This window comes from Amphiprion ocellaris, chromosome 9 (genome assembly GCF_022539595.1).
Source record: "Amphiprion ocellaris isolate individual 3 ecotype Okinawa chromosome 9, ASM2253959v1, whole genome shotgun sequence".
In the NCBI taxonomy this organism is placed as follows: domain Eukaryota; kingdom Metazoa; phylum Chordata; class Actinopteri; family Pomacentridae; genus Amphiprion; species Amphiprion ocellaris.
The window spans coordinates 17,289,801-17,316,065 of NC_072774.1; the positions used below are offsets into that span (position 1 = coordinate 17,289,801).

Sequence of the window (26,265 nt, forward strand, 5' to 3'; positions counted from 1 at the left end):
GATGCTCTCCAGTGACCGCGTTGCCTCAGGGCATGATGGGAGACGCTGGTTTCACAACTGATCTAAGAGCTGATTGGTTTAGATGCTGACTCAACAACAAGACGCGTCACTGAACGTTAGGTGAATTGCAGAGATTTAGGCTTTGTCTGATTTTCAGAGTTCATTCCAAGTAATGAGTAAAAATGACACGTCAACTTCATATAATATATCACCTCTAGTCTACTGTATATTAATTTTGACTGATTTAATTTTTGATGTATTTGCTAACACCAAAACCTCTGTTTAGTGAGACATGAGGATTCTTAAAATAGCATCTGACAGATGTACAGTACAGATGTGAAGCCCTGACATTTTGAACATGTGACAGATCTGATATAGTAATGATCTAATCTGTGATCATTTCATTTCTTTCCTCTGTATTAGACAATAATTGTTTTAAATTTATTTAGTTTGAGAAAGACCTGTCTGCCCAGCAGATTTATACACGATGAAAAACTCATGAGAATTCCTGCAAAATGGAGACAAAGTCAAGAACAGAGATCACAGTTGGCCTGTCATGCATTTCAACAGGCTACACAGAAAATAAAAATACTGCTTCATAGCATCACTATCTGTCAAAAACTGCACCTTTAGCTGAGGTATATTCACGTATTTAGATTTCTAGTTGCATGCTGCGCTTAATGCAATATGCCATTTACACACACACAAAAAAGCTGACATAAAAGACCTTTTCACTTCCCCAAAATGTTTGAATTTCCGACTCTCCATCATCTCTCAAATGCATCACGATTCTTAAATTTCTGTGTTTCCCCAGAGAGCTGCGGACACAGAGTAAAAACCAACCTAACACTTGTCAAGTTGATGAACAGGGTTCGGTCTGACGCCTTTTGAAGTGATTGCTTTTTTTTGTTTTTTCTTTTCCTTTCTTTCGGGACAGATTGGGTAATGGTGCTATAGCAGAACTGCCGCTGTTTAATTTGGCAGTGGCTCTCAGTGTGTACATGTAGGAGCCCCGCAGATAGAGTTTCACTGCCGCAAAAACTCGCTCTCAATTTTTGTTTCTCTTTCTCATTTAGTCAAATATTTTCTTTTCACTCTCTCAACTCATATCTGCCATTACATCTCTCCTTTCAAAAAAACACTCAAACTGTTTTTGTGTTTTTCTTCAGTTCTATTTATCCCCTCTGTCACCTTCAAAATGTTTCATGCATTTCTTCTGTTCATATCCCCCCTTTCTCTCTCAATATTCTCTCTGTTGGTGTCTTTTACCTCTCTTGCTCTTTCTGTCCGTCTCTCACCCCTTACTGATTTCTTCTTTGTTCAGTTTGGATTTCCATTTCCTCTTTCACTAACTCTTTCTCAATCTCTTTCTTATGGTGTCTATTATCTTCTTTCATCGTCTCTTTTAACTTTCACTCTTAGCTTCCCCTCTCTCGCCATTTTATCCTCTTTCCCACCCCTCCATCCCTCCATCTATCAACCCTCACAAAATTACCAGCCTCTCTTTGTTATTTTCTTTCCTCTTTCAGCGCTCTTTTAGCCCCTTCTCCACCCACAGGAACTTTTCCTGGAAGTCTGTAACTTTTTTTCAAGAACTTGGGAACTTTACCCCCTTTGTCCACAAGAGGTTCCAACTTTAGATCTTTGACCATATTTCCAATGCTGAAAAAAAAAGTCCCCTGCATCTAAGGCCCACAAACAGTTTGGAATTTGTTTTTGATATTGGTTTAGAATAATAAACATCTCTGGATGGATGGACGGATGAATGAATGAATACACTCTTAGTGTGTTACGTAACTACCATTTTTTGGTAGCAACAAAGAAATGTTGTCAAATGAAATGTATTAAATTTACTGAATTAACAAAAATAACATGTCTCAAAAGATTTCTCTGTTTTGGGCAGAATCACACTCAAGATAAACTTCTGAAATGTTTTATTTCCTCTACCTATTGGCTCCAAGTGTTAGCTTGTGCAATTCTACCAGGAGCAGGATGTAAGTATGGAAGTTTAGATTTCTGACAGATATGGACAGTCAGATCTGTCCGCATTGCAGCAAAGCTCAGTTTTATATCACAGAAGGACTCTTGAGACAGTTTAGACTGCACAAAATGCAAAATACTACTCTAGTCATATCAAAACAAGCTCACTACCTCCCACCAATTCAGCCTGCCACACATGTAACTGACTGTCTGACCACCAGATTGTTGATCATTCAGGTAATTCATCAGACAGGGTGACCCCAAACTGCATGTTACACGACAAACAAAATCTGGTAGAAAGTCATACTGATTCCAAACTTAGTTAAGCTCAATTTGCTTTTAAAATCTGGATTCATTTGTACAGTGTCTTCCCAGCTTATGTTCACGAGGTATTGCTACAAAATAGATAAGACAGCAGCTGTGTATGACAATGAAAATGAGTAAAGTACAGCCATAAAAATTGCTGCCATATTAATATAAGGATCCTCATCATTCACATGTATTAAATAATACACCTGGGCTGAATTTAAAGTGTTAATTTGGGACTTCTGTCTGACCGTCTGTGTGACGTGTTTTCTCACTGTTCTCACTTCTTCTGCTTTACTTTCTCCTTTGAAAAGTCAATTTTGATCTTAGTGACATTATTTGATTAAATACAATTTTCATACTAAACTTGGAAAACACAGGCAAAAAAGTGCAAAGCAGTGCAGAAAAGATGAAGATGCTCTACTACTACTAATGCCCGGACAGAACTGCAACAAAAGCATAACAGTCACATCCAGTGTACATTCAGGTTAATTTCTCTTCCAGTATTTGGTTTTATTCTTCTCTTATAAAACACATTGTTTACCCCAGTCTTCCTCGTTTACCTCTCTCTCTTTTTACCGTCATTCTCCTTTACTGTCTGGTTCGTGTTTCGTCTTTATGTCTTTTAAACACTTTCCCAGATAAAATTTTTTCCTCATCAGTAACTTCTTCCCTCCCTCACGTGTGTCCAGTAAACCAGCCCTGATGTGAGGAACCACAAAACGTAGCTGCGCACACCCAACTGTTAAAAACATCAAACAACAATACTTAGACAATCAAACTGTTTCTGAGGCTGCAGCAGCAGTTTGGACTGAATATCATAAAAGCGGATGTTGGATTTAGACATGGAGGAGCAGACGTCTCCTCTCTGGGTTTTATTTCGGAGCTTATTTCTGTCTCTCTGGGTTTAAGGCGTAAACAAACTGGATTAGATAATTGCCGCATCATTTTGCTCTTGCTGAAGATTTGAAGTGTCAGCAGCGTTTCACCTCCGCCACGGGGAACTTAAGTGGCTCGGATTTCTTTTTTGTGTGAACAACACTGATCCCATGTTTTGATTCCTGGGGAAAATTACCAGAAATTATACTTAGCTTCCTTGGTATAGCTGCTATATCATGATTGTCTTAACCTTAAGTGAAGTTACAACATTTTCTCTCTTTTATGTGGAAAGATGGCAAAAAACAGCATTTTAGTCATTCTTCTTGAATGGCAAAATGTATATGTATACTTAGGTTTTTTTCTGAGAACCTTTCCTGGTTCATAGTTCGGATCTTGATTGAGATATTTGTCAAAAAAAACTTAAAATACTGTGAAATGACCAATATATTTGCTATATTTTAGGAGAAAGAAATGCCAAAATATTCACTGATTAATGCATATACATTGTATTTTAATTTTCCCTGTTTGCAGACAGAAAACCACAGCGTGAACGAACCCCTAAAGATGCACAGACAGCAAACCTAAAACAGGAGAAGACGGCAGCACAGCTGGTAAGAGCTACAGAAAACCACTGACCTTTGAAAGGGCACACAAAGCCCCATAATTAGCACAGTCTGTGTCCAAATATTGAAACTACAAGAAAAAAAAAATCAGTTTTAACTAACTTCCTAGTGAACTGTGACATAGCAGCATGCAGGTGGGTGACAACAGTTTGTAGGTGGCATCGTCACATGATCCTGTGGGGTAATTCCCAATTTGTTTATGTTGGAGTTTAACTTTGGTGAGCCTCAATTAAATTAATTTTGACAGAGTGGTGCTCTGAGAGTAAGGCCAGTGTTATATTTTCTGCATCCATGAGAACAGCCCAGAATTGTAAAATAGTTCATATGCTCTGCAATAGTATGTATATGCAGAATATGTAGATACAAGCTACTGCACACCTTTGCAGTGGAGTCATCCTAGTGGACTCCAGAACTAGAAAAGTCGTATAATCGCAGTAACTGTGGGTCCATGGTGTCCACAGCTGCCCATGCGGGTGTCTGCAGGGGAGTATGATTATGTCTTAATAATGCTACTACAAATATACAAGTAAGAGTGTACATGCTATGATTCCCAGACAGTCAGGAGACAGGCGTTACCAGTACAAGTATGTTTGTAATGAATTATGTGACAATAAAATTGTGTACAATCTCAAAACATCCAAAGGGGAGCAAAGGGCACAGTGTGTGGATAAAAGGTAAAAAGTCCAAGCTCACCAACTAGTCTAGCAAACTGCCACCAACATGTCACCAAACTGTTTCTTCTCTACACAAGGGCACAGGGGATGTTTTGCACAATACTACGATTGACCACTATTAAAAACTGGCAACAAAGCTGAGCAGCATTGCCGTACCCAGCTCTCCAGAGAGACTACAAGATGCCGAATTAAAGTCTTTCAGTGGTGCGTACACCAGAAAAGTTTTCCAAGCTGTCTCCATGATGCACCCAGATCCTCCACATGCTTCTGCAATTTTGGGACCATAAAGCATGCACATTAGCGTCTTTCTCAGATGGCCACTTAGAGGTGTGCGCAGCCGAGATTCCCGCCAGCCAAGCCAACTGACTTCCTATTGGTTCCTTGCACACATAAATGGGATTAAGCAAAATAATCATACAACTGTTCTAGATTCTCCAGATGTCCTTCTACCAAATGGATCGAAATCTGATAGTGAAAAGGGTCATTTTGTGGAGTTTGTAATGCTCAAAAAAAGTTTATTCACCGTTTTACAGCTGCTCCTTTTCCGATGAGTATGTGTGGGGAAAAAAGTTTTTTGGGCCAGCGTCCCTGTGACGAAGGCAGAGGTTGCAGTAATCCTTTCGCCACTATGCCAAAATCACATCACAGCCTCGTTCTGTTCCGGGGTCTTGCTCTCAAAATGTTCACAGTGTTTCCACCTTGAAGAATAGGATCTCTGGTGTGTCTTTTGTGTGTTCATGTCCTGATCCCGAGCGGCAGGTAAGGAGGTGAAAACTAAACTGTGCCGCAATCACGGAGGGAAAACCCCTCCTCACCGCTGCAATTTGACTGTTTTTCTTTTTCTTACTTCAGCTGAAGTTTTACAAAGTCAATTATGTGCTGAGTGAGTTTCATTACCTCTGGGCCCTTGAAACCTGTAAGAAAAGCATTCCATGCTTCCTTCCTGCAAAATGTCCTTTCTGCAGATATGTGGCTTCTGTCCGACAGCAGTGATACATGCCAAGAGATTAACTCGTAGCCCGAATTCCCTGTAAGAAGCTTGTAAAACCAGGAGAGTATGCAGTGTGATAGATCCCAGAGCTCCCCCACTAATTCAGGAGTTCTCCAGAAACATACCTCCCTGCCCTCCGAAAGATACACAGAAAACAGTCTTTCCGTCCTGAAATATGGACCACATCAAAACCTCAACTCTGCTCATTTGCACTTTATGCTCAGTTTCCAGGGTGTTGTTTGTCTGATGTGAAAAAATACAGAAGATAGTTGCTGAAAAGCTCCATAAACATCCTAATATCTGCAGTTTATGTGCTTAGAAGGATGTAAGATGCAAACAATTACATGACAATTTGGGCTTTTATTGTGTAGCTCCACCCTCTGTGCTGCTTGCTCCATCTAGTTCACAACTTCAGCCTCTAACTCAGAGATATGTGTATTTATATTACTATCTGGTGGCAACTCTCTGCTCACCGTGTGTCCAAATGAAACTGTACAAAAGTTGTAGCAGCTGTAATGTGTCTAACTAGTCGCTTCTGCAAATTTGAAGCTTATTTTCTGGAAAACCTCTACTTTGAGAATATGGATTTTGTTTAAGGCCATTGACTGTGACTGAAAACTATGTTTAAACACAGCTTCTTTGGTTCAAACTGCTGGTCTACAGAGTTCCTGGAAAGGTTCTTGCAGTGGCAGCAGGCTGTTAGTGTTGGTGTGACCTGACTCAGACAGCTGGGTCTAACCTCTCCTCCCCCCTTCATCACCCCTCTCAGCCTCTCAGAGCCAGACCTAGCGGCTGCAGGGGGCTTTAACCTCAGGGCTGCCGGGGCCCCAGCGCCCGTCTGCAGCCAGTCTGAGGGCAGGAGGATCCTCGCACACCCCGGAAAACTTCAGGTCAGTCCCGCATGAGCAAGACAACCCATCTCAGCGAGACAAACTCATCCCTTCACCTCCCCTTCACTTCTTATGAACTGATTTCTCCCTTGTTCTTAGCTCTTTGGTGTGCGTGTTTATAAAGTAAGGCCTGTGATTATAATAATTACATCATTTTCCTCCTTACCTTGCTTTGGAGAACTTTAAACTCTACCTTTTACCCATTCAAGACTGTCTTCATTTTTACTGGAAAACGGAAAAAATCTGATGCTGATTGTTTTAGAGGAAAGGCATACAAATATCCAAACGACATTAGAATCTTCACTTAATCTGTGTTTATCTGCCAATAGTTTGGAAATGTTTTTAAAACCTACAGCATTTTTAGATGTCCTTAAAGCTGCGGCATGTATTTGTCTGCTGATAAATTCATCTTTCATCCATACCCGGCAGCACCCACTCCAGAATCCTTCATGACGTCCCGGCTGACTCCCTGTCGTCTCCTCAGATGTGTGTGTGTCAGCGGTGGAAAGTGTGTGAGGAGGATTGTTAAAGGTCTGTGTGTTTCCGTGGTCAGATCAGGTCAACCCCCCTTCTTCTCTCTGTTGCCATCTAGTGGTTAATATTACCAAAAATTCTACCTCATACCCTCACTCTGAGGCACTTCTCACCTGTAATAGGGACATTTTTTTCCTTCAAATTGATGGTCTCATTTTAGCACGCCTCTTTTTCTGCTTTAATCTCTCTTTTATGACCCAAACTGTCCCTCTTTGATGTCCTTCATCTCTTTAGGAAATGCCTTTCTCTTTTTGCCAAACTTACTCTTTAGAAACACACTCTGCTTCTCCGTCTCTCTCTGCAACTCACACATTTCTCTTTTGACTCCCTTGCTTGCTGTTTTTGTTGACACACACACACCTCCTGTGCTGCTGTGTTTCCAGCGTGCAGCGGCACAGATCGAGCGGTGGCTGACGCTCAGTTAAAAGCTGCTGGGTGGGTCCTAATTATTTCTTTGAAGACTCGCTTTTCCTCCCTGTCTGAGCTTCTGACGAGCTTCACTTTAAAGAGGCCAGACACACACACACACACACACACACACACACACACACACACACACACACACACACACACACACACATGCACACACAGATGCTGTCATGCAACCCGCTTCATCTGTCACATAAGACTTTAATGTTGACTCCAGACTGCAGATTCATGTGACCGTAATGCTAGAATGTAGAACACAGTGAAGGAGCTTGTTGTCAAAAAAAGAGACTTTTTTAAGTGTTTGCGTAAAACAAAGTTGCAAATATATGTTTGTTACATCAATATGTTGTGTTTCAAGAAAATAAAGCAAATCTTTCAACCTAAATGACAAAACAGGTTTTTTGTTCCCATCTTCTATTTGGAACATAGTGGCAGCAAAAGATACGAACAGTTGGAAATCACTGTTCAAAAATAAATCATTTCATTCGGTGACAGTTCTACGGTGAAGTTAGGCCGAATAAACGTCTCGCTTAGCTTAAGGTAAAGAACTTTTGTTCATTTCATTAAGATAACAGGACTAGTTAAAAACGAAAGCAACCAGTTCAGGTTGTAGAATAGTCATGTTTAAAAGAAATCTTGACTTTCTTGACCCATCCACCCCCCCCAACCTCCTCCCTTACTCTGTGGCTCTTAACAAGAAAACATGTTCGAGGGTCGTAATGAGCTGCTGATTGTGAATTAGATACCTGTTTTTTGGGGGGGGGGTTTGTTTGTTTTTTTAAATGGAGGGAATTCTTCTTTTAAATGTAGAAACTCAAACAGTAAACCCTCGGCTCACAGTTGGTCCTGTCGTGGTCAAAGCAATGTTGAGAACCCACTTTGGGAACTACTGACATTTGACCTTTTCAACGTCCCAAATGAGTCCTTGGCAGCACTTTCACAGCAAAAATGTCCTTATTTTGAAATGAACTAAACTAGAAACTCATTTTATAATCAACTGTGAGGACTGAGGATAATGCATTAATATTCAGGCTAATAAAACTTCACTGACATGAAGTTTGATCCGAAAAAACTGTTGCCAGTACAAACATATTAACTACGTAGAGTATAAGTTATGTCTCAAATTATTTAGACACGCAAGAATGTGGTTGTACACATTAATATCCTCAGGTTTCTGGCTTCCCACCAAATGTTGGCACCTGGCTGCAGGGATTTGATGCCATTCAGTCACAAGAGCATTATTTATTGTGCGATAAAGTCTAGTTTGCAGTCACTGTTCCAGTTCATTAAAACGGTTTTGGATAGGGTTGAGATCAGAGCTCCGTCCAATTTCTACAGCAAACATATTGTTCTTGATATCATGCATGAGTATTGTGATTTCCCTTCAGTGTAATTAATGTGGCTTGGACAAACATACATAACACTGAACACAGTTGCAAAGAATCCCTGAAAAAATCTGAAACTGTTTACAGGTAACAAAAGAAATAATAGAAAAGGAAATGAAGAGAAATTTAGTTTTTGTTGTATCTAAAACTGTATGAAAAATATTATTTTGCCAATTGTGCCAGACTAAGAGTTTCACCTAGAAAAGACTAAATGATTTCTTAAAATTTGGGGATTGTCAGATGTGTTCTGCAGAAGACACATGTTGCACTTACCTCTCTCTTTATTTCTTCTGTTTCATTGTCTTTGTTTTTCTACTCTCTTCAAAAAAGCATAAACCTACAACTTGGAGACATGAAGCTCCCCTGGCTTGATGGTAATGAAAGCGATGAATGAATCCAAAAATCTCTTTCTCCTCATTCACACAAACAGAGTTTTTATAGTATACACAATTTCAGTAGCAGGCAAACAGAAGCTGATGTGTTGTCATTATTAAAAACTTCAAGCTGCAAAATGAAGTCTGGGGGGGTTTCTGCAGGAGGACCACAGAGTGTCTGGGGGGCTTTTGGAGAGGTCTAGAGACAGGAGGAGGTCCTGGCTTTCACAGAGGAGGCAGGACTTTCTGGCTCCGTGGTGCGCTCCGACACCACAGGTCCGCTTTAATGCCAAAGGAGGAGGAGGAGGAGGAGGAGGAGAAGCAGGTCGACTTTTTTACGCTGCTCAGAGAGAGAGAGGCTGCAGTCCAATCCTCCGTCCGGGACAGTAGGCATCGAGCATCCATGTGTCAAACGGACTTTGGGAGCCACATTGAGACGACTCTCCAGCAGGAAAAAGCTCCACTTGCTGACTTCTGGACGGGGAGTTTTAAAACACTCCTGTTCTAAAGCTGCATGTGCGTCTTTATCTTTGCTCGGTCACTTTGGTTTGGATTCTTCTGACAGCCGGACTGGAGTGAAATCCATCTTCAGACCTCAAAACCTCTCCGCTGCCGCCTTGGGACTTCCACATCTGCAGGATCTGCAGACTGATTATCTTCCTAAATGTCCATGATTCCTTCTCGAACTCCTGTTTTCTGCGCTGGGCATACGCAGCCCCGCTGTCTCCTGGCTGCCGGCGCGTCTTTGTCATTTTAATGTCGCCGTAATCACCGCGCGTCTGGCTGATCGTCGCTTTGGCATTTCAGCGCAAACCAACAAATTAAGGAGGCTTCCTCTCCCAGCTGCCATAAAGACGAGAAGTTTACGAGATAAACGCTGATTGTGGAGCTGCTTCGCTCGACTCTTTGGATTGTTGTTATTTATTTATTCCTCCGTTTTCACTAAACTCTTTGATTTTTTTTTTCTGGAGCGAACCCGAGGATGTTGCTCCGCTGCTCGAACCCTCCCTCGTCGTCCACCTGTAGGTTTTTCCTCTGCTTTTTGTTGCTGCTCCAAACGCCCCGGTCTTCCTCTCCGCTAATTACAGGTAAGATTAAAGGGATCATATGGTTTCATAATAACACATCACAACACCCACCGTGCGTAAAATCTACCCAAACCCCTGGTTATTTAGTCTGCAGCCGCGTCTCCTCGCTGCTTCAGTCTGTTTTTTCCTCTGCCAGGAAGAGCGCACTAAAACCAAAGTGACTTCAGCTTCTGATTACCAGTAATGTGGTGGTGAAGTGAAGGCTTCGCGAACCGTTGGCGACGACCTCCAGTGTGGTGCGTGATTACGAGGAAAGCAAAAAACATCAACAGTATACGGGAAACGCGCTTTTATTGCTCAGAAAATTCTCCGAAATTCTTAAACTCATTCCTATACTTGGCATCATCAGAAATCGTGTTTGCATTTTTTTGTTATCTCGCTAAAATCGTTTAAAAATGTGCAAAATTATATAATTCTTTATCCTGGTTATCCTCTCTGTACCACCCTGCAGGGAGTTTGTCCGCTCCTGCTGTTACTTGAAGCAGTGGAGATATAGAAATCCACCCAAATCCACACTGGTACGCGTGTTCTTTGCAGCAAAGCTTGTTATTTGCAGAAAGACTTGCATATATCAAGATGACACGAGTCGATATCAAAGTAATTTATATCAACCGTAAGGAAATTACGCAAGGATCTGAATCTTTAAGGATGAAAAAGGCTTGCGTAAAATTATAAGTGATCTTTACTCAAATTGTTGTTTGCGTCACTTTGGGTTATAATTAACCCGCTTTTTTTCGTTAAAAGCAGGCTGTAAAGTAAATCACTTTCCTTAACCAGCTCTGATTTAACAGTATTTTACTCTGTCCTCCCTCCTGAGCGGCCTCTCTGTCTGTCTCTCTCGGTCTAAACGCGCGCTCTCTCCCCGGCTCGCTCCCTCTTTGACAGCCACATTGCATCAAAGGATATCGCCTGTTTGCCCCCCAGCGCCGTTGAGGAATGAGAATAATGGAAACAAGTGAATGGAAGGTGGATGTGTTATTACGCGCAGGCCAAGCAGCAGCAGCAGCAGCAGTCTGGCCTCTGTGCGTCTTATCGCTGCTATTTACGCAGCGATAAGACGCACAGAGGCCGGCCTGACCTGCTTTTGCTGACCTGACAGGGCATTAGATTGAATAAATTTGATTATGCTTGTTCATTTCCATGACTTAAGTAGTTAAACTGATTCACAAAACAGGAGGATCTGATTCAGGAAAGAGGTTTCACATTCTGTTCAGCTTTGAACGTTAAAGTCCACATACAAGACAAGAAAATCCACTTTATCCACATCCGCTCCTGCCCTGATAAGAACCATTTCTGATTTGAAAGGTTTCCCCCCTCTTGGCTGTTATCTCTTTTCCTGGAAAGATGAGAATCAGATGGGGAGGAGGGGGACAAAACCTGTACCAGATGGGTCTCCGGTCGGACGTGTACCTGTTTGACATGAAGCAGTGTTGGAAACCTCTGAGCTTGTCTGCATTAGCTGAGAAGGCTGCACCATTATGATCCCACCAGATCAGATTCCTCCACCTGGCATCCCAAATATGCCCTGTATCATCTGTCTATTGTCTGCTGGACCACAGACCTGAGCGTCCTGAGCCATCTGAGGTCTTCTAGTGGGGCTGTTGAATGTGTCAGTGCAGCAGGTGGAGCAGCGGGCACAGAGGTCGTCCTGGCTTCACGGCTGTATCTGCAGTGTTGCAGCAGTGCTGGTTTAAATCCACTTCACCGCACTTGTTGCATGTCATTCCCATCATGTCCTGCCTCTCTCTGCTACAATCTTTTAGAAGCAATTTGATTTAAATTTCACATGTGTGTAATTCTTTATATCACATACGATATTTCTTCATTTTAAAATAACCCTCTTTGTCCAGAGACACAGTCATGGAGCACAAGTACTCTTTTCAGACACAAATATTGCACTTTTATCAGGCTTTGCCCTACAAACTGAAATGCAGGCAGAGTATCCAACACATATAAAATAAAATAAAATCCACCTCAACTAAATGTACCAGTAAAATGTAACTGTAAGGTATTAATACACTGAGGAGATTTTCTTACTTATAATGAAGTACTGAAATACTGCAGTATTTGTACTTTTACTCAAGTGAATCATATGGATTCTACTTCTGCTGCTGGACATTAATGAAAGGTGCAATACATACATATTTGCTGGTAATTAGAGATATTGAGAGGGAGCAGGATGACAAAAGTGTTACTTTTTTTTGGTATGGGATGGAAGAAGTTACTATGTGAAAACTATGAATCAAATCCAAGACTTGTCCTGTCGTTTAAATCAAAGATTGATAAGATCTTAATGAACTGCTTTGTTGGACCGGATCTAAAATAGAAGCAACTGTCAGAGCCAGATCAACATTTGCAATCAGAGAAAATGACCTCTGTTCTGAGTCTCCTTGAGCTCCGGCACTTTGAATGACTCTGAACGGCTTTGTCCAATTATTTTATTTGTCCTACATTGTCCTTGTCACCGCTTTTTGCTTGCTTTAGTTTCAGATTATCTGATTTCCTTTAGTGCAGAGCTTTACGAAGGTTCCGTGTAAATACATCAGTGTTTAGTTATGATCTCTACCCTGACAGATGAGACAAACACAGCAGCTGAAAAACAGAGGAGGGAGCGTTTTGGGTTTTTTTTGTCAGACTAGGAGGCCTCAGAGACCGGGGCCTCCCCCCTCCTCACCTCCCCACCCCATCCACTGCCTTCCCTCCCTCACCCCCCCAACACTTACAGCCCTGCCAGTTTAATTACACTCGAAGGTTGTAAATTTTACAGTGGTGGTGGAGTCGGCAGGGTTTGTCTGCTCTGCCCAAATCCACAGGCGAGTTTACTGCCGAACTCCGAGGGACAAAAACAGACGGCACCACTCGCTGCTCTAAAGGAACTATTGTTGTAGAGTGACTTCTGAGTTTACTCCATCACAGAGCCGATGTAAACTTTGTTAAGATCTTTAAGTAGTAGGACTTTTACACGTGAGCTGATGTTACTGTTGTTAGGCCTTTATAGCCTTTCACACTTGCTTGGTTTATGTTTAATTCACAGGGATATCAGTGGCAGATTTACCATCACAGTTTAGAGTAATTTGTGGAAACAATGCATCATTGAAGTCAGACAGAGGTGGACATACGTTGCTTCCTCACTTCCAGCCAGTCATCATCAATTTTACCCACTGAAATTATGCCTGTCGCAAGCAGAGTATCAGCTGAAGCAAGCTAACTAATTCAACTAAAGTCAACCCCTTGATTTGGGTAAAACATTGTCTCCAGACATAGACTGTGGGGAAGATGCAGCAGATACATCACCCTCAATATTTAGAACACAAGCATTTGGCCTGTCCATAAAAACATGGAAGAAGCAGAGAACTCCTAGTCACAACAACAGGAAAGCATGCATAGAAAATGCACAAATGGAGCATAAAAATTCACCAGTATGCCAGAAATAAGGTGCTTGATGCTTAAAATATGCAAAATATTCTAATGCTCTTGATTAGAAAAAAAAAATCTGCACTCATGTCTCCGGGTGAATTACTCTGAAGTGGAACTCTTGTAAAGCAGGTTTTACATCTCTAATTAACTGCTGTATGCTTGATGCATTTTTCTTTCAACATATCCTCATTCAGCTGCTTCCAGTATGTTTCACTTCTGATGCTACAAGAGAATGTTTGGCAAATGTCATGCTGTCTCAGAAAGTTGTTCGAGCATAAACTTGTGCAAATCCAATAAAGAGCAGGGCAGATCTGCAAGCAATGACAGCCCAGATTGTGATAACATCCAGGATTTCACGCAGTGGGGGAATACTCCACAGTAAAGTGGCCTTTTGTGACATAACTCAACAAACCAATATCTCCATAACCTTTCTATTTAATCTAGTGCATCATAAAACCTGTGCTCTGGTGCTTTTTGGTTTCTAAAAGACTTGAAGAGAAAACTGCCCTCCAAACTCTTTAAATGCTGAGTCTTAGTAGAACACATAGCACATAGCTTTGGTTCCTGGAAAGGGTCGAGGAATTCGACAATTTCTAAAATAATCAACATTAAAATAAATCAATCAGTCCTCAGGTCAAGAGTCAGAGGTCACAACATACTGATAAGACAGGAACCAGATATCACTCAAAAATGCTCTTGGTTTGTTATTTGAGGTTTCCAACTCGTGTTACCATGTGTCAGTGTAAAAACTTGAGTGTGTAGGGCTTTTCATGAGTATGAAGTTCTTGGATGAACCTTAAATGATCCTGATGAAGAAACTGGGTGAATGCAGCCACAGAGAGCAAACAGAGCAGACAGTGGTGAGGAATCATCTTCACCTGCAATGATTCTGGTTTAGCTTGCAGTTCACGGCATTAAGTTGCTGCTGAGATAAAAAAATTTTAATTTCAAAGCAAACTTGACTCATGACCAAACAGCCCAATGTCAGTCTGAACCGTGTCTCTTTCTGCTGCAGCTCTGTTGGCTCTGAGATGTTGACATCTGCCTGCTTCTGCCCATAAACTCACGTGTTTGGGGTCGTTTCCTGTCGTTGGTTCACATTACATTTTCACTCGTAACAAACTGACTGACTCACATTTTTAAGACCTGGGTTTGAATGTCACTGTTTTGGTTTTTTTTTTACCTGGAACGACAAATTCGACAACCTTTACTTGTGTAGTAAACCGCAGAAATGTATGCTTCATGCTACGTCTATATGAATACTGCTTAATTCATGTGAAATATTTAACATTTTGGCAATTTTTTGCACAGTAAGCCAGAAGAAATGTTTTGCTCTGCTGTGTATGATCCTGACTGATGTGTAACAGAGACAGGGGTATTTAACACAAGCCTGTGCAGGATCATCTGGTCCTGACAGGTGATTGAGTGCATCAGGTGAGTCGGTCGGAGGCAAAGGTCCAGACCCATTATTCACTCTCAGCCCTGCTGCCTTCAACTTTCCTCCTGTCCCTCACAGGCACTGAAGCCAGCTGTGAGAATGAAGGAGAGGTCCTCCACATCCCCAACATCACCGACAACCCCTGCATCACCTGCGTCTGTCTGGTAAGAGCAACTTTACTTCAAATACGCTGCAGAGGCTGCAGTTTGTTTCATGACATTGAGTTATCAGCTGCCTGACCCTCCCTGTTTGTTCTCGGCACCTCCAGGTGTAATTGTTGCTTCAGGTTTTGCTATTCAGGCTGACTGGATAAAATTACCTCTTTAGGCACTGATAGTACTATTTGGAAAGTTGATTATTGAGCTGTGTTTGATGTTTCTTATCGGAAGTTTGTGAAATGTTTCTAACGCAGTAACCGGACTTTAGGATGCAAGCTTTTGGCGGGATTTTAGTTCTGATGCACTGCTTGATTTGATGGTAAATCAACCTATTTATCATCAGCATGGATGTGATGCTGCAACTTTCTCTTTAGGAAATGTTTTACGGCACATGAAGTAAGGATTGCAAGGGGGGATTTATACAAGCCGAGTGATTTGCGAGTGCAGGAAAGCACTTCATAATGCGACTTTTTATTATTTTCTTAGGATTTACAGCAAACTTGCAGTAAAACACGAAGTGGGGATTGTTTGTTTTAACAGACGTGCCTGTCGTCACGCTGTCTTGGCTCGGTCCGGCTGTTAAAACCAGCCTACAAAACATTAGGGGACAACTCTTTCCTGCAACATGTGCTCTTTGACCCCTGACCCTCCCCTCCAACCCTTTACTGCTGTAGTGCTCTTTGTTTTAGAGGATGAGAATGGACCGACGAGGCTTTTCTGTGTCACTGCCTCCACACTGCCAAACCAAAAGAGAAGTTTTGGTTTTTAAAAGGCGTCACGTGACTGAAGTTTATCCTGCAGGAAACATGCGAGTGTGAACTTGAGGGGTGTGTATTGTGTGCACAGGCTTCTGTTCATAAGTGTGTTTGTCCTCCACACATGCTGTATTCCTTATCTACTTATATACACCATATTTCGTATTCCTGATTGGCTGGCACTGCAAAAATGACCGTATCTCCGGTCGGTAGTTTATATTGTCTTTCAGAGTTAGATTATATTGTACGTCGCCATAGCAACAATACTGATTCTTAACACTTAAAGGAGAAATTTATCACAGTCTTAGTGCTAGTTAGATAAGAAGCTTGATATTGCTCTTATGTTGCTTTAGTAAATATGCAGCCAGTGACTTAGCTTAGCATAAAGACAGACATCAGCTAGGTTGAGTCTGTTACAAATTTCATCAAATTTGAACCAAATTCTTGCAAATGTCTCAAAAACATGAAAATGTCAATTAGGTTTGTTTGTATTAACTGCTTTGGAGCGAGTAAACGGAGCAGCATAGTGTCATAAGAAGGTGGCAGGACGCAAAACCATTTTTTTTTGCCAACTGATGAAAAACCTCAAAGTTGGAAAAGCAAAGAGCAAAATTTTACCATCTACAAGAGAATAATGGAGAGATGTCTTAAAGAATTATTATCAAAGAGAAAAGTTCTAATTATCCCTTTATGTCAGCTGCTATTGACCACTTTTCATGTTATCTGGAGGTGAAGACCATAATGAGTTATATGTCAGAACTCATCCATTATGAGCACTAAATAAAAATAAATAAAGCAAACTTAAAAAATAATTTGGGAAACTTGGAAAATGTTTCACAAATGTGCCATTTCCATTACCTATTTCTAATGTAATACTTCAAAATGACATAAAAATGCATTTTGGAACCACAGCTAGAAACAAAATTCACCTACAAATACTTGCAAACTGATCAGCATAATATATGCTTTTTTGTTTGTTTGTTTTTTGGACCAAATTTGAACTTGATAAAAAACAAACATTGTGGATTTATGTGATTTTATGTGCTGGATTATTTTTTGTGACTTCATGAAATCTTGTTCTCATTGTGTTTCCTGGACACACATTTTAGTGGTATCAGTCTTCAAGAGAGCTTATTTCCCCAAACTATTGTTTAAAGGTTGACTATGCTTGAAACAAAGCAAAGGTTGTATGGTGTGTTGTCCTGTGTTGCCTTACTGATGTATTTTGCATGTTTTGTAGTCCCAGCTCAATGAATCATACAGCTTTAAGGTGGCCGTTGTGTTGTTCATGCAAAAAGAGTTTTAGACCTTGAGGGTGATCTTCAGACCAGACCTATACGTTTGCATATCTGGCGTCTTTTAGTAAAATTTGCAAGACTGTCATGTGGTTTCTGTTGGAAAGTTTCAAAAACAGTTGGACGTAGATCTTCCATAGTCAGAAAGTGGGTTTCTAACACACAAATCTCAGGAATTACATCCATATTGAACAGCTACTGTTCAGTTGTTCCAGTGGCTTCTGATTGGCTGCTCTAAGGCTCCCCTCTGCCTGAAGAGTGACTGAGCCGTCCTCTGTGTTATCAGGCAGACATCAGCCAAAGCCCTGCTGAATGCTATCAGTCATCAGCAGGCAATGGCCACCCTTTCATCTCTACTTTAACCCCCCTACACACACACATCACCCCCACCCTGCATACACACACTAATAACTCTACATACATCCAGCCTTTATTGAATTTGGCCTTTGTTTATCTCCTAAAAACATTTTCTTAGCCCACATATGTGGCCTTTATTTGCCTTGGAGCACAAATTCATATCAGTCAGATGTCATATCTTTTACCTGGTATTTTACGTTTCATTAGTCTTTCTGTCTAACAGTTCTACTGTTACATGACACAAATTCACAGATAATCACTCTGTTTCTATACTTTTTTTGACAGATTTAACCTGCTTTTTTCTTATGATCACAAGTATATTTGCTAAAATGTGAGAGCAATGCAAATTTAAAGTTAAATAAGAGCTAAAACATATCCAGGTGAAGTTTGGTTTCACTAACTATTTGTCAAAGTTTAACCTGTTGCTACCATTATTTGCAGCATCATGTTCTGATTTTAGTATTTTTCTGTCTGTTTTCTATTCTGGGCCAATAGATCACGGTTGGCTCTTAACTCTGGTGAATAATTTCCTCTTGCAGAAGGACACAAAGCAAATTTTTGAAGTGTAGTTCTGTAAATTTCCATCCAAATTCAAGTGTCAACCAGTTTCTGTATGTAAACTGAATATTTTTCAGTGGCTGAGCCTTACGTGAGCTTGACCCCAACATATCCTCAGTCCTGCACTTCCAGAAAGAGTCCAGTGTCACTGTGCTGTGTTTTGGGGGGTTGGGGAGCCATCAGGGCTCCAATGGAAGAGTAAAGGAAGGAGGAGGGGGTGGGATCCTTAGCTGGTCCAGAGTACCTGCTAATGGCCCTGTGGGTATGGACACACACACGTATGCACACACAGAAGATCCATTGTGTGTGTCCGGGTGAGGCACAGCGCTGTAATGGGGCCAGGAGTGGATGTGGCTGACAGACTGACTGACAGGCAGGTCGCCATGACGATCCGTTATCTGGGAAGGAGTCAGTCCATCTCCGTCACGCTCTTCATCGTCCTCGTCTATCTGTCTGTCCATCTCCGTGTCCTTTTCCACTCTCTCATCGGCTCTTCCTCCCCTCCCTCACCCTCAGATTGGCTCCTGCTTTTTTTTCACTCCATCACTTGTTAAATTTTCCCTCTCATCCACCCAAATTTTAAATGTGAGCTGTTTTTTTTTTATTTTCTTAGCATCTTGTGGGAGCAAGATTTGGAATTAGATTTCAGTCCAAAGCCAGGTGAAATAGTGGACATATTGTTTTTGGAGGATGTTTGTCTTTTGCTGAGTTCTCCTTGTTGTGATCACACTTAAAGACAACTGATAAAAGATATTTGGTAACAATCAGAGACATGCTGGATGACCTTCTCACCACAGGCATGTAATGAGAATCAACTCTACTGAAAACACAGCATCAAGAGCACCTGGGTTCTCTGACATTGTGTCAGTTCAGGACTTTGGCATCATTTTTCCAAAGGCTTTGTCCAAAGCAACCAAACCTACAGTCTTACATCCATACAGTGGCAGTGTTCGGTGCAGGAATTAATATTTCTTTGATACAGCATAAGTGACTTTCATTTCACAGGCTGGAGTTTGCATCCTTTAACAGATCTGACCCCAACTATACCATAACTGTACTTTATTTATAGAAAGAATTGTAAAAAAAAAAGGACTTTTTTTAACCAGGTGTAATTGAGGATTTTGCACCTAAACTTATGCTTTTGCTGATTGTTTTTTTTCTTTTTTTTTTTAAAATCTTGTCACCATGCAACGATGATGTAACTATGACACAAATTAGTATCCATGTGATCCAAATCAAAACAGATAAAAATTTACTTCATATATTTGTGCTGTACATGTTGCTCAGTATAAATACTACTTTCTAAAAAGATGAAAGTCAATGCAAAGATGATTTCTGGCTTGATTTTCCCTTAAAAGTGGTGGAGAAGTGGTGGCTTGGATGGACTGAAACCAAGTTGTTCTTCATATTGAAGTAAATTCAGATCGACATAATGCAAAAACAGAAATCCGATATTTACTTGGCTGGGTTCATCTTATATATTGAGTTTTATAGCAGAAGAAGCCTCCACTCCTTTTCCCCATTATTACAAGCAACAACATTCAGGAAGTCAGAGGTCAGAAGTCGCAACAGCCCCTTAATTGATCAAACAAACATTCCAGTTGAGTTACGTGTTGAGATTGTGGGTGAGGAGTTTTACACTCAGTAGCTGTGATCGATCTCAGAGGAAGGTCAAAGGTGATGTTCTGTCAGTGTCTCCACTCAAACAGCAGCTGATCAATACAGGAGGGGCGAGGTTTTACCTGACAACCACCTGATAACGCTGAACCAACACCAACTCTGTTCTGTTTTACTTTAGTTAATATCCCACTGCATATATAAATATAAAATTTAAAATGAGCAACAATGCCACATTTCAGCTGTGCATTAAAATAAAGGAAGACGATGAATTGAGGTAGAGACAAGACATGAAAGATGATCAGAGGCAGGAGACAATGCAGGGTCAATGGAAGAGAACTAACGAGAAGTAAACAATCAGTGTCAAAATTCCAATATGACTAAGCCCAACCATTACAATAAAAAGCTTCAGTGAAGGAACTTTGGAATATGATCCAATATTTTCAGTATTATTGTGGCTCTGATGTCGCTACAGTCTTTCTGAGAGAAACACAAACCCACTTCTAAATGACAATATGCATCTGCAAAAAGAAATTCTGTTTTTTAATAAAATATCAAAGACAAATGCTAATTATTTACAGTTCCTATATCATCCAATGTGAGAATTTGTTGCTTTTCTCAAATTTACATAATTGTAAATGAAACTCTATTTACTTTAAACTGTTGGCCAAACAAAACAAGTAACACGAAGATGTTACCTTCTGTTGGTTTCATGAGGTTTTTAATGCTTTTTCCTTACTGATATCAGAAACATCTTTCAAAGGAAAACATCAGGTTCCACTTTGGATTTTTCATCAAAATTGTGAATCTATGACTGTATCTAATTATTTTTGAGGCCACTGTAGTACAATTGACTATGTTTGCAGGATTTCTAAAATAACACTGTGTAGTCAACTCTGTATAACTTTTTTTAAAATGCTAGCCGAGATAATAAATATGATGCACAAAACAGTGATGGAATGGTGCAGCAAGTAAAAGTCTTGTGTTTGACTACACCATTCACTTTGAACAGTAGCTACTTAAATGGAAATAAAAGTGCAACACTCGAGGTTAAGGAGTTAAAAGGTTTTTTTTTTTCTTTTTGTATGATCAATAAGGCGCCATCGTGCTCAAAGACATTCAGCAAACCCAACCTGCATGCCACTCGCCTTGAACTACTTGTGACTTTGCTTTCAGGAGAATAAACCTAGAAGCATCTCTGTCGTGTTCTGCTCTCTCTCGTCAGCAAAGACAAAACCAGTTCTCATCTGCGTCTTTCTCGGCCCGTCTCGTCCCTAACTTACTGTGGCTCCTGCTCTCCGGTAGCGGGTCACGACCTGTATGTTTTGGAGGAAAGGTGAAAGGTCACAGTGGCAAAGGGCGTTTAGGCCTGAAAGGTCGGGAGAAGCGAGAGTCCAAGGGCTTAAGTGGGCCTTTAGGTTGAGAGCACCTCTCCTGTGCTGACACAACCTGATCTCTCTGTTCTGCACAGTCCAGTGGATGTTGGTGATTTTTCAGACAGTGCAGGTTGTGAATTTTAAGCTGGAGGCTGGAAAGGTGAGAAGAAAGAGAGCAGGAGAAATGATAGGAGACGGATGAAGAGAGGATGACGGATGTGGGTTGAAAGATAAATGCAGGAATTGAGTGACGATGAGGAAGACTTAAGAAGAAAAAAAACTGATGAGAAGCAGTGAACATTGTCGCCTTCTAGTGGCAGAACAACCCTACCGGCTCACAGATGAGATGTTTTTATCAATTCAAGTCAGAGAAAAGATCATTTAATAGGAATAAAGCCTTTAAAACTGAGATGTACAATGTTTAATTTTCTGTCAGTCTTTTAATCACCAATTTGAACTCAAAAACAATAATTAAAACTGTCACTATGAGGTTGTTTTCACTGTCCAATCGTGTGAGGTGCAGCAAATAACATTAGTTAACATCAATAAATGCTTTCAGGTCAGTAAAATGCTAGAAAAAAAAAAGATAATGCATCAGACAGTAAAGGCTGTCACGATTTTTTTGAATATTATCTTTAGTTGAACAATTTCAGTTACATATGTTTAACATCATTCCTACATAAACATTTGCTTTGGTTGGATGTAGGCCTTTTGTACTCTGAGACAACAAGCATGTTTTTCTTTAATAATGTTACTGAAGTTGGACTGTAACCTTCACTAATTATGTTAGCAAATGATTGAGTTGAAGTAATTGATTTTAAAAATGCCATCGGTACAGTTTGGTTACACATTGTTTTTTTGTCTTCAATGACAGTCAGATATTTATCAGTTTCAGCTTTTATGTCACTGAAAAATGGAAACTGAAATCATCAAAATCCAGTGTTCATACATAGCCTTGGTTCTATGACTGAAGTCTGTTCTGTTTGCCTATAATGAGAGGAAAGAGCAGGATATGGGAGTAAATCTGACATGTTATCGAAATATGCAAATTAACTATCAGCAATCTTGCTCCAGAAAAAGAAAAGAAAAAAAACAGAGTTCATCTTTAACAACCCAATTTTACATGACTAAAAGAAGGAAAAAGTGTGTTCAGTCATCTCAGGAGACTTTAAATGATTCCCAGGGGACCAGACTACTGTGAAATAAAAGTAAGACATAGTTTGTGAGGAGGTTTTATAGGACAAATGGATTGAGTGTAATTTAGTGGAATTCCTTGTCCCTCCATACAGTAGCGTGTGTACTCACAGACACACAAACACAAAGCCATTATCACACTCACTTTCTCTTTGTCCGGCACACGCTCGTATGAGCATACCAGTGCTTTATCCTTCTCCTAGCGTGTGTGTGTGTGTGTGTGTGTGTGTGTGTGTGTGTGTGTGTGAGTGTGTGTGAGTGTGTGTGTGTGTGTGTGCGTGCGTGCGTGCGTGCGTGTGTGCGTGTGTGTGTGTGTGTTGGGGGGAGCGTCTCTTTCTGCCACAGACAGTCGTCCAGCCAACCAGCTTTGGTGCCGTGGTGGTATGTCGAGTGTTTATAAGGCGTGGTGACCTGTGGTGACCTCCGACCCCGAGACAACGAGGTTCCTGGTGGAGGGGGTCACATGTACGAACACCACTTTGAGCTAATGGAGAGCAGGAGAGGCTGGAGGAGAGAGAAGGACATGACCTTGGAGACTTTCTGACCAAACTGTGCCAGCGACTTTAAACTACTATTGCAATGTGTTTTAGCCAGTTTAATGCAGATTACTTTTATTTTACATGACATCAGGCCATTTTTTTCAGTATGCTACTGTTGTGTTTTAAAGGATGACTTTTGTAATTTTCAGGACTTCATTTTAAAATGGGAAACGTTTCTATATGAGATCCAATATATTATACCTCCCTTCATATTGCCTGTGCACAGACATGATTCAAGGAACCTATTCCCACCACTGAATTAAATGCATGATTACAAAATAAAAAAAAATCACATTTGGTGATTTAGGTAAACCTATGAAGTTGCAAACATCGTTTTAATGGATTTGGCTGACATGATAATTCATAAAAATCTACTTAATATTGTGTCATTCAAAGTCAAATTTCTGTATGTTGATTAAAGCTAAATTTGAGCCAAGAAACGTAATGATATTGCCTGGATAACTTAAGTTTTCTTCACATCAGCTTCAGAATTAAAAGTCCGCTCCCCTATGATAACATGCCGAGGCAATTTCAGACAGTTAAGGCTGCTAGTTAAAATACCTTTGATTATAGAGGAATGCTACTCATAATTCATCTAACTCACTGTAGTATGTAATTTCATTAGAAGTTGTTATAACTCAGAAAGATTGATGCAAACCTTGTGTAAATGCTGAGATTCTCTTGTTCGTTTATATGCAAAACCACATGATTTCATCTAGAGGACTTTGCACAATTCAGTCTTTACTTAAGAAGGTCTAGATAATCAATTCCAAACAGCATCCACTTACTTGAATAAAACTGTCATTTGAGCCAAGAAACATTTTGTAGCTTCCAGGTTTGCTCCTTTACACAATTAGTGCTTTCCACCAGTTTTCTAGCCCATTTGATTTGATGTTTTTGTTGCAACGTTGCAAATAACCACAAGTAAAAACAGCTGTAGGCTGAGTACCAGCACCATATCCAGCTGTCTTAATGCATCCCTTCCTGTGCTCCAAATAGCATTTTTCCTACTTTTACTTTTAGTACCTACTGCAGCTGCCCTTATAAAGTATGTCCTGTTGCATGCAGCATGCATACAGTTGAGACATACTACTCATATACTGAGCTTTGACCATCTTGCCGATATATCCGCCGCAGAGGATTGTGGGTTAGAATGGCCAGAAAGTCATGCTTGCTGCTATGATTATAGGACAAAATCCTGGTTTTCCCATATTCCATTTGACATGCTATATCATTTGGTAGTATGGATAAAGGGATGGAATCTGTGCCATTTTAAGAACCAACCAGCAGACTTGATTTACTCTAAAGAATTGAATGGAAGCTAATGTTGTCCTGTAACAGCACCTACAACCCAAAACCTGCTGGAATATGTGTGTGGCTCTCCTGACTTCACTTCATATTAACATCCAGTCTCTGGTTGTGCTCGTCATTGTCCCACTGTGCAATCAAACAAGTGTCCTTTTATTTTTGATTCGTTGTTTATAGCTTGGTGTGCTGTAGTCTCCCAGATGACATTTTCCATGCTTAGACTACTGCAGATCAACATCATCAAGTGTCAGAAATGCTGCATTAGCCTGCACCAAACTTCATTCACATTTGTGTTGCTTCAACTGAAGTCAGCAGTCATGTATAACACACCAATCAGGTCAATGGCAACTTTTTTTTAAATTGTTGCCTCCTATTTCGAGCTGCTTATAAGTTCACCTAAGATTTAACACAGATTCACTTTGATAGATATTTTACATGGGCTGTGGTTGCACCTGTTGCTCAGAATGGAAATGCATTTGCCAGTTCTACAGTATTGTGTGGCTTCTGTGCTGTTTATTTGGCCACACTCACACACACTCACACCTCTGTGGCCTGGATTGTAAACAGGGTTAAGATTGAATAATGCTGCAGGCAATCAGTCCTGTGGGTGGAAAAGCCCACAAGTGTAGAAGACCTCCCAGATCTAATGTGGTTAGACACATCATGTATCAACTAAGACTGGGGGGTTAAGTTAGATTTTGGATGTTAAAATTGAATATTCTCAAAAAAAAAAAAAAAGTTATTCAGCCTAATGCAGCTCCCATCATTAATGTACTGTCCAATCAACTTTTTTCGGAATATCGACCCTGACATGTAATTTTCTTTTGGCCTTTATCTCCTTTCTTTCCTCTTTTTTCCCCATCTTCCCTATTGCTTATTTTACTTCCTCTGTCCCTTCTTTCCATCTTAGCTCTTCTCCTCCCTCCTCTTCTGTCATGACATCATCTGTCCTCTGTGTGGTTGGGGTTTAGTTGGAGCACTGCTGCTATATTAAACTAGCCTGATTTATTTTCGCCCTCCTTTGATCCGTCCTCGTTAGGGCCGCCTGCCGCAGTGCCACAGGGCCACGGGACCTGCCAGCCTCCACTTTATAAACCCTCACAGTGTGTAAAATAAAAGCATGTGGATAAAATCAGCAATAAAAGCTGGGTGTGAAAGTCGAGTGAATTAAACAAGCGCAGATTGGGTCCAGTCCCACGGTGCAGTTAGTGGTGATGACGGCTACAGTGTGCTGTGTTTCTGAAGGTGACAGGAGGGTTGTTGAGTTGGTGTGAAAATTCACAGCTAAACTGTGAGGACTGAGTCACTTTTTTCATTCCCAAACCCAAGCTGCAAACTTGTGATGAAGTCGATAGCAGCGCGCAGAGGTGGTATATCAGGCGAAAAGTGGTCATAAACTGCAAAACATTTGGAGTCCAGTTTTAGTGATTTTTAAGCCAAGCCAGCAGCTACATGGATGGTAATGCTGATCTGCCTGCCCAAACTGAAATAGCAACTATTAGATGGATTACCACAAGAGTTCACCCAGATATTTATTCTGTTTTACTTTTCATCAGGAGCCATCAGTTTTAATCTAACCAATACTTTGTATTTTACTACTAGCGTGACTTCGGACTCTTAGTCTGCTTAAAGGATAATTAAAATATTCTAAAATCTAAAAGAAAATGCCATGAAAACAATAAAGCCAACTAATTGTGTCGCTAACAATATTAGCCTGACATACTACTATTGTTATAGTTAAAACATTGTACCTATATAATCAAAATGTACATTTTTGTACTCAGTGACATATTAGTTATTTCATTGCAATCAGCCTGTGTTAAGTGTTAATAGCTTTTCTTTCTTCTTTCTGCGCTTTTGCTATGTTGATCATGATGTCTCTTTAATGTACTTCCTGATGTTTCTGAAATGCAGGGGAGGAGAGTAGCAAAGAGGAATAAGCTATTATCTGGCTTTGAATACACAAAATGCCATAGTTTGGGGTTTAGTTATGAATTTATTATGTTATTTCCTCTTTCTTTTAGGTCACCTTACCTTGTCGGTGTTGAGGTCGCCTGCTTCACCCTTATTAGTTTCACTTGTGTCTTGTACCCATTCAAT

The 26,265-nt window shown here is 40.6% G+C and overlaps 1 protein-coding gene across 2 annotated transcripts in view; it reads left to right on the top strand.

The window, feature by feature from the left end:
* Positions 1-26,265, top strand: part of bmper (BMP binding endothelial regulator) — a 48,393-nt gene that overhangs the window by 1,522 nt on the left and 20,606 nt on the right. The window contains exons 2-5 of one of the 2 annotated variants that reach the window (XM_035948798.2): positions 3,697-3,776; positions 6,223-6,343; positions 6,773-6,874; positions 15,087-15,172. In XM_035948798.2, the coding sequence (XP_035804691.1) occupies positions 6,793-6,874; positions 15,087-15,172 (168 nt within the window). In that variant the 5' untranslated portion in view covers positions 3,697-3,776; positions 6,223-6,343; positions 6,773-6,792. Of the gene's footprint in view, positions 1-3,696; positions 3,777-6,222; positions 6,344-6,772; positions 6,875-9,376; positions 10,154-15,086; positions 15,173-26,265 lie in introns of those variants that run through there. The other variant, XM_035948797.2, reaches the window with a different exon arrangement.